The sequence below is a fragment of the Cucurbita moschata genome, unplaced genomic scaffold (assembly GCF_002738365.1).
Source record: "Cucurbita moschata cultivar Rifu unplaced genomic scaffold, Cmos_1.0 Cmo_Scf00008, whole genome shotgun sequence".
NCBI lineage: Eukaryota > Viridiplantae > Streptophyta > Magnoliopsida > Cucurbitales > Cucurbitaceae > Cucurbita > Cucurbita moschata.
Window position 1 is genome coordinate 4946905 of NW_019268524.1, and position 10911 is coordinate 4957815.

Consider the following 10911-nt stretch of genomic DNA (forward strand, 5'->3'; position numbering starts at 1 on the left):
ATTTTTTCCGAAGCTCGCCTAATTTTGAACGACAAAGACCAACTAGAAACCAAGTTCAAACATCAAGAGATCAAACATGTCAGTGTAGATGAGGATCATAACAAAGCACAATCTTTATACAGCATAGTGATCCAAACACAAACACAGACTAGTGTTTATTAAAACTGCATAGGCAAGTGTCTAATAAGATCCAGAAATAGTAAAATCTATATATATATCCTCACAAGAGCTCTCGGATTTGTTTTCTTTTGCCAGAATCTGTATCTAAATCCAAACTTGTATGGAAACTACGGCATTTAAGGTATGCTTTATTGTCTTCAAGCTCAGATCTCATATTGGAAAGCAACTCAATTAAGACTTAAGCTTCTACCAAGAAAGGAAGATGATGGATAACCTTTAGTTTTGCTACTACTGGCAGCAACATTGTTATATATCAAACTTGCAAATACTTGATCGCTGTGTGAACATCCTTATCACCTCTGCCACTGCAGTTAAGCACGACCTTTGTTCCGTCCGCTAGGGTCGGGCACAGCTTCTCGAGATAAGCCAGAGCATGAGATGTCTCCAGAGCTGGGATTATGCCCTCCAACCGTGACAATCTCTTGAATGCTGCAGTCACAAGCCAGATTGTGAATTTAATATCTCTAATGATCAGGAGAACAATAGTCGAAAGCGAGATTGACAACCGTTGACATATTGGCACAAATGTTATTGGAAACTTTATGAAAGAACAGATAATTTCTCATCAGAAAAACCTTAAAATGAACCAAGATATTTGGTCTTGAGCATATGCCGAACCACGGTTCACAAAACTGAGCCCGAAAAGAAAGAAACATATTGAACAGAGCAGAGAAAAGTGATTGTAATTGATGAGTATCGATACGTTTATCTAAAGGCATAGTGTAGTTTCAAGAATAAAAGGCGAACTTTACAATATATGGGTGACATATCTAACAAAAAAAAATACCCAGAAACGAATAATGGCAATCCAGTACCTTCCAGTGCTTCGTCATCAGTGACACTGTAGTACTCGGCACGACCTGCATCTTTCAAATAACTATGCTCTGGTCCAACCCCAGGGTAATCCAAACTGCAGACGACAAAGAAGAAAACATGCATTAAACTAGAAAGGAGCAAGCTGGAACAAAAGGCTAACCTCCTCATAGTGAGAAGATTGCGAGAAGATTGCGTATATCCCCTACCCTGCACTGATCGAATGAGGTTCAATTATTTGTCCATCGTCATCCTGTAGTAAATAACTCATGGCTCCATGTAGAACTCCGATTTCCCCTTTGGTCAGAGTTGCTGCATGCTTACCACTATCCACGCCAAAACCTGCAGCCTCGACACCAACCAACCTAACATCTTCGTCATTAACAAACTCATGAAATAGTCCCATAGCGTTCGAACCTCCTCCAACACAGGCCACTAGAACATCAGGCTTCCCTCCCCACTTCTCCAAAGCCTGTTTTCTTGTTTCTTTACCAATCACTGCATGAAAATCTCTAACCATCATGGGATATGGATGGGGCCCAGCAACAGATCCCAAGATATAATGGGTAGTCTCTACATTAGTCACCCAATCCCTTATAGCTTCTGAAGTAGCATCTTTCAGTGTAGCAGTACCAGAATGAACTGGCCTAACCTGCAAGAGAAGCATTAATTTATAATTTGATTGATCATTTTCAGATGTAAAGAGCCAAGGACTGTCGACCAAACAAGAAAGAGAAGTTATTTAAATCCGATGAGGCAGTACTACAAGTATATGAGGCTTCAACAGGCACCCTGGATGGGTTCGAATGTGGGTTCGTTGTTAGGGTAGACCTTTTAATGCTAAACGTCATGAAAAGTCTTGGAAAAAATATAAACATTGTCACCATGTTGCAAAACTTTCTCTACCAACAATGATGGAAAGCTTAGGCAACAAATTACGGTACATGCCGCACAGCTTCCTCGACTAAATTAGATGCACTTCAAATCAAATTCATACTAAGGATGTGAGTCGGGGAAAGTTTGATTCATTGGTTAAGGGAGTGATAACAAGCAATGAAATCAGAGAAAAACTAGAGGGATACAAAATAGGCACGGGACACAGACGTCTCGAGGACCTTAATTCTTCAACAGAACTACAATATTCACAGTTTTGAAGGTGCAAATTGATCATAACAGTTTCGATGATGAAATCAGAGTCCTCCAAATCAAAGGCTGCAAATTAATAATGGAAAAAAACAACAAAAATTGTAACGGACAAACCTCGGCCCCAAGAAGCCGCATTCTGAACACATTGAGAGCTTGTCTTTCCATGTCTTGTGCGCCCATGTAGATGATACATTCTAGTCCAAACCTAGCACAAACTGTAGCAGTTGCAACACCATGCTGACCTGCACCTGTTTCAGCTATAATCCGTTTCTTTCCCAAACGCTTAGCAAGCAAAGCTTGAGCAACGGCGTTATTAATCTTGTGAGCCCCTGTGTGGTTAAGATCTTCTCTCTTCAAGAAAATATGAGGCCCCTCGCCATTGGGACGTCTATAGTGCTCAGTCAACCTCTCTGCAAAGTATAGAGGGCTCGCTCTCCCGACGTAGTCTCTCAAAATACCATCCAGCTCTTTCTGATGATCAAAAAGAGAAGGTAAAAAAGAATAAATAATCTTTTGTTAGACATCCTATTAAAAAAAACTACTGAGTTTCTAAACATGGAATTAATAACTATCTCTAAGCCTTCTCTTCCAAAATAATATCCACATACGTGATGATTTGACATGAAAAAGTTCTTCACAACGAAAAGTTCCAATTCCTTAAGTTTATCAAAGAGTTAAACATAAATCAACACAATAGTTAAGAAAGAATCATGCTAATCTTCGAGCACATTGTTCCCTTTTTCCTTGTCAAAATCCACATTGATTCTAAAACCCACACTACGTAGAAGCAACCTCCTGTTTGTCAATAAATACATTTCATTCCCAGAAAATATTAGTTAATTGAAGAATCATTTTCATTCAGATCTACCAAACACGAATTCAACTAAACTCAAACAACAAGCACTTACAAGATTCTCAATCCACAGACGAATAAACTCCATTTCATCAATTATCCCTCAAGCAACAAATAGAGTCCAATGAACTCCATCCCAGAAAAAGCAATCAATTATGAAATCATTATCACTTAAACCCATTCATCAAATAAGCATTCATGAGATTCAAAATCCTCAAACAACAATCAATTGGTTAAGTAAAACCAAACACAAAAAATCACTAAACAAGACTTCACCCATCATAACAAGTAAAACAAATAATCTTAAAAAAGAATACGGTTCACAAATCAAATCAAAACAAAATTCCCCAAAACCTGAAATTCTTGGTCTCCAGAAAGAGAATGGAAAGCGGTTTCGAGCTCGGAAAGAGCATGCATTAGGGTCTCCGGCACATACTTCCCCCCAAAACGCCCAAAACGCCCAAAGGAATCGGGTCTCTGCCCCAGACTCTGGGTTTTATTGTCCTCCATTGCTAGAGACGTCTCCCTAGTCAAAGTGCAGGTGACGGCACACGACCGGAAAACCGGAGATGAATTGAGCAAAAATCGCCGGGAATGAACCGGAAATCGAGAGAAAGAAGAAGAAATCTTGGAATTTGAATGAGAAGATGACGGCGGAATGGTGAGGATTTTGCAGCTAAGCTCCACAGAGGCAACCATTTCTAGAGGGAAAGAGGGCGAGAGAGAAAGAAAGAATGAGAGATTTGTGTTTTTATATTTTTACTTCGTTAGGTTTTTCCAAGAATTTATAGTACGGGAATTTTGTCCCAAAAATATATAATTTTTACCTTTTTTTAATTATTTAAAAAATATTTTTAAGCTTTTAAAATTTCATTAATAACCTTTTAAAAACTTTAAAATTATCTACAAATTTTTTTAATTAAAAAATATTCTTACTCGTTAGACGAACCCACAATTGTTCTCCTCCCCAACCAATATGGGACATCACAATCCACCCACCTTCGAGGTCTAACGTCCTCACTGGCACTCTTTCCTTCCTCCAATCGATGTGGGACCATCCCCAAATCCACCCCTTTGGGCCCAGCGTCCTTACTGGCACACCGCCTTGTGTCTGCCCCCTTCGAAAAACAGCGAGAAGGCTGACACATCGTCCGGTACTCTTTCCTTCCTCCAATTAATGTGGGACTGCCCCCAAATCCACCTCCCTTTGGGCCCAACGTCCTCACTGGCACACTGCCTCGTGTCTACCCCCTTTGGAGAATAACGAGAAGGCTGACACATCGTCCGGTGTCTGACTCTGATACCATGTTAAACAAACACGACTCTCCACAATGGTATGATATTGTCCACTTTTAGCATAAGCTCTCATGGCTTTTGCTTTGGGTTTCTCAAAAGACCTCATACGAATGAAGAGAGTATTCTTGATTATAAATGCATAATCATTCCCTAAATTAGCGAACGTGAGACTTTAATCCAACATTACTCATCATATTTCAAATATATTCATTAACTTTCAAAAATAAAAACAAAATATTAATGATTTTTATTTCAAATTAATTCGGTATATTTTAAATTTTTAAATCTCTTTTTAATTTTTTTCAAAAGTTTTTTCATATATTATTATAAAAAAAAACTTAAAAGTTTAATAATATTTTGGAGACAAATAAAAAATATTTTATTAATTTAGTGATGTAATTTAGTTTACTATTTTTATTTTTCTAAAATAATTTTGAGCAGTGCAATTTTTAAATATTTTTATCTAATTTAGCTCATTAAATTATTGGCATTTAAAATTTAAGTCTATGATAAAAGCTTCATCGGAACTCTATTAAGTAAATTAATAAAAAAAATTATTTTTACATCGAGAGTATCGACCTCGTTTAAATTATACTCAGGTATAAGTTTTTCGTTCCTTAAATTATATTAAAAATCAATTTAATCATAATTCAATTATTTAAAGTAATATTTTTTTTATAGAAAATCAATAGTATTAAGTCTTTTATTTTATTTATTGTTAAAATAATATATTTAAAAAGAAAGATAAAAAAAATTAAAAATAATATAAGGGGCTAAATACAAAAAAAATAATACAGTTTTGTTTCTTGTTTTTTGTGGTTGTCAATTTTCTTTTATTATTGTCTGCATCTTTGTCTTATTTCTTGTCCGTTTATAAACGACGTCGTTTAAGGCTTAGAAATATCAAATTTAGCTACAAAATTTAAATTCTTGGAAAATAAAATAATTACATTTGCTCTAAATAAACCCATATATATATATATATATATATATATATATATATATATATATATATATATAATTTGTCTCGTTTAGTTGTAAAGATGCTCGTAACGCTTTCTAAAACTTTTAAAAATTCATGATCCGCTCTTCTAGATTCTTCGAGAATTTATTAAGTTTAAATTGTTAAGGTATTCCCTCGACCATAAATTTTAATGCTTATTAGGGATCACTATTCAATTTTATTACAGAGTAATAATTAATGTGAGGTATGAAAATTTAAACTTTGGACTTTAGCTAGTAAAAAGAAAATCTTTATTAAGTTATTTTTAAATAAATTTGCTACTACATTTACAGATCTAATAGGTATAGAAATCCATTTAAAAACATATACGCGTAAACGATGTCATGGATTTAAGGGCTACAACAACATCGTTATCTACATAAAGGCGTTTTACCTTTACTTTTAAAAAGAAGTAGCACGTGGTTTGAGTATTTAAAAATAGTCTGGAAATGCAATCATATTGAGACATATCCTTTCACAAAACATCACGGTCTTAGTCTCGCCTTTCTGATCCGAGCCAAATTGAATGCGTAATACTTCTCTACACACGACTCATGCACGTGTACATGGACCTACAGGCAGACTCTTATGCGTACCCCTAGACCTAGCCTTCAACCCACTCACACGCCCGAAAAATCCACGGGGGAAAGTTGCAGGCATAATATCATAGTGTACAACGTTCATACTAATCCTACTAGGGAAGTATCCTGATGTACACGTGCATGAAGTTCTCATAACTTTAAACCATGACATATACGTATGATGCAAGTCATATATTCATTCTTTTCATAAACATAACTTTCATGAATAACATACGTGACTCAACAGTTTCTCATAATATACAGAGGTTTCATGTATCATACAACATCGATTTCACAACAAGATCCATACGTAACATAATTATTTTGTGGTACAACTCATAACATAACATAATACACGTCAAACAATCACAAAACACAACACATGTAGAGCCCACAGAGCATGCATAGTTCATATTACTCTTTCAGAAAAGGTTCGAACTTATCAGACTTCAAGCCAGATCAGCTAAGACAACTCTACATTAGTAACTGAAAAATAATAAGTAATTACTATTTTGGATGGGAGTCCATATTATAGGCAAATATTTAGATATTTGTCTTTTATCATAAATATCTTTCTATTTACGGCTCTTTCATTTATTATTCTTTCTATATACGAACTTTCAACATTTATCATTTAGGTAAGTGGGTGGTTTTAGCAGTGGGACCCATTACAGTCAGCAATTTGTATAATAAAAGCGGCTGCCTACGTGGTTGAAGACTGCTGCCTACGTGGCTGAATTTGGACCAAATTTGTATGATAAAAGCTGCTGCCTACGTGGTTGAATTTTGACCAATTTTAAGCTGTGGACTGGCCAATAGATTATGTAAATTTTAGGCATTTTTTTAATTTTATTTATTAAAATAAAAAATTAGTCTCTTAAAACTTTTGAATTATTACGTAATAAATATTTTAGAAATTTGATTAAAAATAAAATTTAAATTTATTTAAATTAACGACTTCCCTAAAATATAATTTTGTCTAATAATTTTTTTTTGTTGCAAAAACCGTTTATAAATTTATTTAAATTTAATTTATATAATTTTAAAATTTTAATTTAGCCTTTATATTTGGATTCAATTTAATCTAAAAAATTAATTGATAACGAAGAGCTATAATTTTTATGGAATAAATTAATCAAATATATTAAATTATATTAAATTAGTAAATTTTTAAAGAGATTTTTTTTTATTCGATTTTCATTAATTTAAAAAATTGTAAGCTAGTTTAGAGTAGAAATTGATAAGCTACACACGAGAATTAATTTAAGTCTATTAGTAATAATTAATTGAGCTAATTTAATACATGATTATAATAAAAATGGATAAATGTATTTAAAAGAAAGATAATATCTAAAAAAATAGCCGAGAAATATACGGGTACGATATTATGAAAAAAGTTAGTACTTTTACCAGGGTATCGAATAATCCTTGTCGAGTTTACATAAAGAATGGAATATCTGGTTCTCGTACCCAATGCTCCAGTCCAAGCCTTTATTGTAAAGTTTTTTGAGATGAAGCAAAAGACGGATTGATAAGAACCAAATTAAAATTTTCAAATTCATAGCATAGAAAAAAGATTGAAAATGGACAAAATCGAAACTATTTGAATAATCTGAACGAAAATCTTTTGAGTTTATCCTAATAAAATTATTATTTAGGATGGGATTTATTCTTTGGCAATTTTATTGATTATAACAAACTACATGGTTGGTTTGTAAGAGGTCATAACGTCTCATCCATTGGAGAAGACAACAATTAGACATCAACTAACTAATATCGAACCAATTCGTCTCAGATTGTTACGAGTATGAATGATTAAAGCATGGGATGTCAAATCCCACAAATAGCCTAACCCTAAGCCTAAGTTTTTCGGGCATGAATAATCCAACCATACTACATTTGATTACCTAAGAAATTCATGGAACATTAAATCTATGGTACGTTGATACCAGGTGAACACGACATGGCCCTATAGAGGGGAAGCTTGACCAAAGCAAGAAATACCATCCCAAGAGTCATTTCACCTGTCAAGAGAAGAAAACTATTTTGGTAGCATGGCGTCACAATTGCACTTTTACGGAATTTGCAAGATGATTGTGTACCACTTACTCACACTAACTAGTAAGTTAACCAACTCAAATTCGAGCCATCATTGACATGAACAACATCATTTTTTTTTTTTTTTTAAAAGTCTTCTAAAAGGGACCGAGAGATTTTGAAAAACATTTTGAAAGCCATGTCGTAGAATAACAAACAAATACGAGACAATCATGGTATTGATAGCATATAATTCGATGAGTTAAATCGCTGTATAATACATTAAGTTAGGCCTACGTGACCGTGCAAGTAAACGACAGATTACCTGAAGTGGATGACAGCATCTTGGTTGCTGCAGGGCGGATGATGAGTAGGAATGTCTGCCACTCCTTTTTCAGCTTACTCATTCAAATAGCAAAGATAATCAAATATGTTGAGAATCATTCAGCAATATAATCTCAGGGAATCACAAAGGGGAACACATTAGAACATTAAGATATGTATGATAGACCATAAATAGGAGTTTGCTGGCAAATACATCACACCAAAAGATGAAACCATGGAAGTATGGAATGAAGTAAATTATCAAAAAAGTCATACCGAAAATAAAAGCGTCATTCTGTCACTTCTCCTAACTTTCCCGACGTGTTATTACCTCCACTTGTGGAAGTTTAGTTCCTCCTTATGTATTGGGATTGATCGATCTAAGATCAAACAGATGTTCGGCGGTAACATAGGCTGTGGAAAGGTCTTGAACTCTTTGTTCGTAGAGTTTGGTTTTCGCCCACGGCTTCAGCCCATTAACAAAATGGAAGACCTTGTCTGTTTCAGACATATCATGAATATCTAACATAATCTCAGAAAACTGCTTAACGTAGTCTAGGATATTGTTAGTATGCCTCAGCTCCGTTAATTTCCTTCTTGCAATTGTCTCGATATTGTGTGGGATGAACTTAGAGCGGAGTTCTTGTTTTAAGCTCTCCCAAGTGTCCACAGTACATCGACCATCTTGAATGTCCATGTACTTGGATCTCCACCACACCTTTGCATAGTCGGCTAGATACATTGTTGCCACTGTGACCTTCATTTCTTCTGCCACGGTATTTGTAGCTCGAAAGTACTGTTCGAAGTCAAAGATAAAGTTCTCTAAAGCCTTGGCATCTCGATCCCCACAGAAGGGCTTGGGCTCTGGGACTTTTAGCTTGATGTATTGGATTACACCCCCAACTGGGGTTTGGTTTTCTACTGCTCTCATGGTGACGTTTAGTTTGGTGTTCAAATCCGCCACTTCAGCCTTGACCACTCCAATGGTTGCTCTCATACCTTTAGACATTTCTGAGACCATCTGAACAATTGTTTGTTGATTATCATTTAAGTCCTCGATGCGTTCTTCCATTCGGGCAACAAAGTCTGTCGAGCTATCCCCATACTCGAAACCACCAACAGTTGCGGCCTTTTCTTCTAGGGTCTCGACCCTAATCATTAATTCTTGGACAGACATTGCTTCAAGGCGGCATGTCATCTCGTTGATCTTGTCGGCTTTAGTAGCAATCTCATTCATGCAAGACTCCAAAAGCTTCATTCTATCAAGAACTTCATTCGAGTAGAGTAATTGATCTTCAATCTTTACCAATCGGTCAGCCTGGGACTTGCCCAATTGTTTTGCACTGGACATATTTGTGTACAACGATTCAAGGAGCCGACTCGACTTTGATACCACTAGTCACAATCGCACTCTTGTAGCAGTGGGACAACGATTGTGCAGCACCTGTTCTAACCCGACAAACAAGTCAGCTGTATGGAAGTCGAACTTTGCAGACAACCTTCACGTATGATCGAGCCTGGATGAAACGTTTTACAAAACGTGAGCAAAGAAATGCGTTGAAAACAATTTGAAACAAATCAACATTATATGCTAAAAGCGAAAAAGAAACGACCACAACTTTGATAGCATACAATTGGGATAAGAAGAATTGACAACTAATCATATCTCCTATAATACATTTTGAGACATTTAGCCCTAACCGGTGTAGACATGATTTTGATGACTAGTAGTACACTCTCGTATTGATACAACAATAACAGTAAAAGTCTATCTAACAAGAAAGCAAGTAAAAGGAATTTGGAAGAGTCATGCAACCATAAACAACATGTCCTAAACAAACATGATCGGATCGGAACATCTGACACACGATCATAGGCAACATGCCTTGAACAAACAAACATGATCGAAACATCTAACACACAATCGTAGGCAACATGCCTTGAACAAACACGACAGACCATTCACAAAAGAAATTTCTCATATGCGCAACTAAATCCAAATAAATAAATAAATAATCCTCACATTCATGCCTAGATGTTCGCAATGATTTCCAACACCTCCATTCCTTTACAGAACAACAACATTTCTCAATTCTGTAGTGCAATCGAAGAGCTCAGTTATTTCTAATAGCAATTGCTCATATGCGCAACTAAATCCAAATAAATAAATAAATAATCCTCACATTCATGCCTAGATGTTCGCAATGATTTCCAACACCTCCATTCCTTTACAGAACAACAACATTTCTCAATTCTGTAGTGCAATCGAAGAGCTCAGTTATTCCTAATAGCAATGAACACAATACCACTGGAAAATTGTGGCCGGAAAAGAGCGAAAGAACAGTAAGCTTACCGGTTGAATAGCGGAGAAATATGAATGAGAGCGAAACAGCAGCAACGAGTCCTTGATGGTTAGTGGCTCCACGTTAAGCCTTGGGTCGTCGTAGCAAAATGTCCAATCGCGGGAAGATCAGAACGGCGAGGGTTTAGGCGATATTTTGAGACTTGGTTTTGTTGTTTGGACCAGAAACCTTGGGCTTCTGCCACTTTCTTTTTTTGAGCCGACATCTATTAAGCCCAATAAAAATTTATCTTATTTCTTACTTATAAATAAATGGCCACGTTTGGTTAGTCGGGGTTGTCGGGTTGGATGTACACCCCTCATAAATTCATACCTC

The 10911-nt window shown here is 35.7% G+C and overlaps 2 protein-coding genes across 4 annotated transcripts; both read right to left on the minus strand.

The window, feature by feature from the left end:
• Positions 1-95: 95 nt before the first annotated feature.
• LOC111446398 (tryptophan synthase beta chain 1) lies at positions 96-3691 on the minus strand. Its single transcript, XM_023085208.1, has 5 exons — positions 3347-3691; positions 2254-2610; positions 1203-1645; positions 996-1090; positions 96-609 (listed from the first exon to the last, which is right to left on the minus strand). Exons 1-5 carry the CDS (start codon positions 3689-3691, stop codon positions 434-436), a joined length of 1416 nt encoding a protein of 471 aa, XP_022940976.1. The 3' UTR covers positions 96-433.
• A 4686-nt stretch (positions 3692-8377) lies between these two features.
• Positions 8378-10839, minus strand: LOC111445936. Of its 3 annotated transcripts, XM_023084491.1 has the most exons (4): positions 10587-10839; positions 10417-10487; positions 10257-10327; positions 8378-9750 (listed from the first exon to the last, which is right to left on the minus strand). In XM_023084491.1, exon 4 carries the CDS (start codon positions 9582-9584, stop codon positions 8592-8594), a length of 993 nt encoding a protein of 330 aa, XP_022940259.1. In that variant the 5' UTR covers positions 9585-9750; positions 10257-10327; positions 10417-10487; positions 10587-10839; the 3' UTR covers positions 8378-8591. The 3 variants fall into 3 exon arrangements, with proteins under 3 accessions (XP_022940259.1, XP_022940258.1, XP_022940260.1); XM_023084490.1 differs by lacking the exons at positions 10257-10327; positions 10417-10487; XM_023084492.1 differs by lacking the exons at positions 10417-10487; positions 10587-10839 and having other exon boundaries at positions 10257-10338.
• Between the last annotated feature and the right edge of the window lie 72 nt (positions 10840-10911).

Coding starts and splice junctions, on each gene's coding strand:
- LOC111446398 (XM_023085208.1), bottom strand. CDS start 3,691: ATGGTTGCCTCTGTGGAGCTTAGCTGCAAAATCCTCACCATTCCGCCG. Junction 2,611..3,346: donor CTGGAGACCAAGAATTTCAG/GTTTTGGGGAAT, acceptor TTTGATCATCAG/AAAGAGCTGGATGGTATTTT. Junction 610..995: donor TGATGACGAAGCACTGGAAG/GTACTGGATTGC, acceptor TTGTGACTGCAG/CATTCAAGAGATTGTCACGG.
- LOC111445936 (XM_023084490.1), bottom strand. CDS start 9,584: ATGTCCAGTGCAAAACAATTGGGCAAGTCCCAGGCTGACCGATTGGTA.